The sequence below is a fragment of the Myotis brandtii genome, unplaced genomic scaffold (assembly GCF_000412655.1).
Source record: "Myotis brandtii unplaced genomic scaffold, ASM41265v1 scaffold334, whole genome shotgun sequence".
Lineage (NCBI taxonomy): Eukaryota > Metazoa > Chordata > Mammalia > Chiroptera > Vespertilionidae > Myotis > Myotis brandtii.
In genome coordinates, this window is record NW_005362885.1 from 797,132 (window position 1) to 799,402 (window position 2,271).

Below are 2,271 nucleotides of genomic sequence, written 5' to 3' on the forward strand. Positions count from 1 at the left end.
GAGGCGGAAACCTCAGCACCGTTCTCCAGGCCTTTGTTTCTCTCGCTCTCACGCCTCTCACCCCAAACCCCGTGGGACCCGGTGGCCAGGGTCCCCGCTCCGCCCAACCCGCCCCCTGTGTCCGCTTCTCAGCTCCCCTCCACCTGAAGCCCCGCGGGGCTTCCCGTCCCACCCCACTCGTTAGGAAGGCGAACCCAGCCGACTGGGTCCCTGTGGCCTGGTCCCCGCCCCCGCCCGCTCCCTCCTGTACAGCAGCAGCGTCTGCTGGGAACTTGGTGGAAGCGCGGAGTCTCAGGCTCCACGTGCCCCTGCAGCAGCAGCACTGGAGGGGGGCCCGGCAGTCCGTTCTAACAAGCCTGGGGCAACTCTGATGCCCAGACTGGAGAACCACTGAGCTGGGAAGAAAGGACCCGAGCCTTCACCCCGAGTAAAGGGTGGCCTGCAAGAGCCGCCCCGTTTGACGGAACAGATCCATTCAGGAGCGTTTGCATCACTGGCTCCCCCCCCCCCCCCCCCCCACCTGCCCTCGGACACCCTGCAGCTCCTTGCCCCCCGGGCCTTCCTTCCCTGCGGCCCTGCTCTGCCCTCCACCTGCTCTCCCTGAGGCAGCACGCACCTCTCGGCTGCCGTGGTCCACACGTGGATCCTGCCCATACTCTGAGCCGAGTCTGCTGGTCTCGTTCAGCTGTGTTCTCGGTGCCTGAGCGTGGGTTTGAATCAGCCCCGCTGCACCCGCTTCCCCGCTTGCTGAGAGGGAAGCTGGGGTTGGGGGACCAGCAGCAGCTTGGCTTGCTGCTGTTGGTGCTGCAGCCCGCGTGCCTGAACAGGGACACTGACCCCGTGCACTGTCACAGCAGCAGTCCCTGCAGAACCTCTGCTGGGAGGTGTGGGCGCCACGGACAATTAGTTATTTTTTTGTTGTTGATCCTCACCCTCGGGTGTTTTTCCATTGATTTTTAGAGAGGGGGGCAGGGAGACAGACACATCTGTGACCTAGGTGCGCGCCCTTCACTGGAATCGAACCCGGGACCCTTCAGTCTGCAGGCCGACGCTCTATCCACTGAGCCACACCAACTAGGGCTACAGTTGGTTCTTAAGCATCTCGATGTTTTCTTATTTCAGCTCTGGATTAATCGAATCACAGCTGCCTCCCAGGAGCACGGCCTGCATTACCCAGCGTTCGTTGGCAATTTAATTAAGGTATGGCTGAGGACGTGGCCCTGTTGCGATGTTGAGTGTCTGCAGAAACCGGTCCAGCTGGCGTGACCCCACAGCCCGGCAACGCAGTATTAGCACCTGAACACGGATTCGTTATCTGGGTGGAGTTCTGTCAGGTCAGGGTCTCCCCACGTTAGCTTTGCCCTTGTCCTGCTGGTGGTAGAATTGGAAATAGGCAAGACACAATTACCCTTTCTCCATCCAGGGAAAAGGGCAGAAACACTTGGCTTTAACTTTAAAGTTTAATTTCACAGTTTTCGCTCTGATGAGGCAGCAGAGAGTTGAAACTCATCCTATATAATAAAAGCTTAATATGCTAAGTGTCCAGTCAACCAATCAAAGTGTAATATGCTAATGATATGCTAAGGCTGCTCAACTGCTTGCTATGACGTGCACTGCCCTCCAGGGGGCAGACGCTCCAACCCGTAGGTTAGCTTGCTGCTGGGGTCTAGCTGATTGGGACTGATCAAGACCAACGGGCTGGACACGCCCTGGCTGGCCATCCTCCCGTGTCCCTCTCTGGCCCCAATCGTGTACCGGTGGGGTCCCTCGGCCTGGCCTGTGTCATCTCGCAATTTGGGAACCCTTGCGGGGGATGTCGGAGAGCCGGTTTCAGCCTGATCCTGCCGGCCTCTAGTAATGTCTGGAGGGAAAATATCTTGAAGGGGGTAGAGTAAATGTGTGTCACAAAACCTTGGTAATTGTTCTGTTTGGTGTTTATGCTATTTTCTGAGGGGTTGGGTGTTGCACTTCTATCTTGTACCAGTTTCTGTCTTTGGTAATTTTTTTAAAGCTTTTTATTACTTTGGTTAATCCTCACCTGAGGGTATTTTTTCCACTTTTTTAAGAAAATATTGATTTCAGAGAGGAAGGGAGAGGGAGAGATAGATAGAAACATCAATGATGAGAATCATTGATTGGCTGCCTTCTGCACGTCCCCTACTGAGGATTGAGCCCACCACCCAGGCACATGCCCTGACCAGGAATCGAACTGGCAACCTTTTGGTGCATGGGACCACACTCGCCCCCTCCCCCCCATCCCCCGATTATTGA

At 56.3% G+C, this 2,271-nt stretch overlaps 1 protein-coding gene across 1 annotated transcript in view; it reads left to right on the forward strand.

Annotated features, from left to right (window-relative positions):
• MRPL20 (mitochondrial ribosomal protein L20) overlaps window positions 1-2,271 on the forward strand; it is a 6,345-nt gene that overhangs the window by 2,899 nt on the left and 1,175 nt on the right. The window contains exon 2 of the mRNA XM_014543775.1: window positions 961-1,200. Coding sequence (XP_014399261.1) covers window positions 961-1,200 — 240 coding nt within the window. The remainder of the gene's footprint in view (window positions 1-960; window positions 1,201-2,271) is intronic.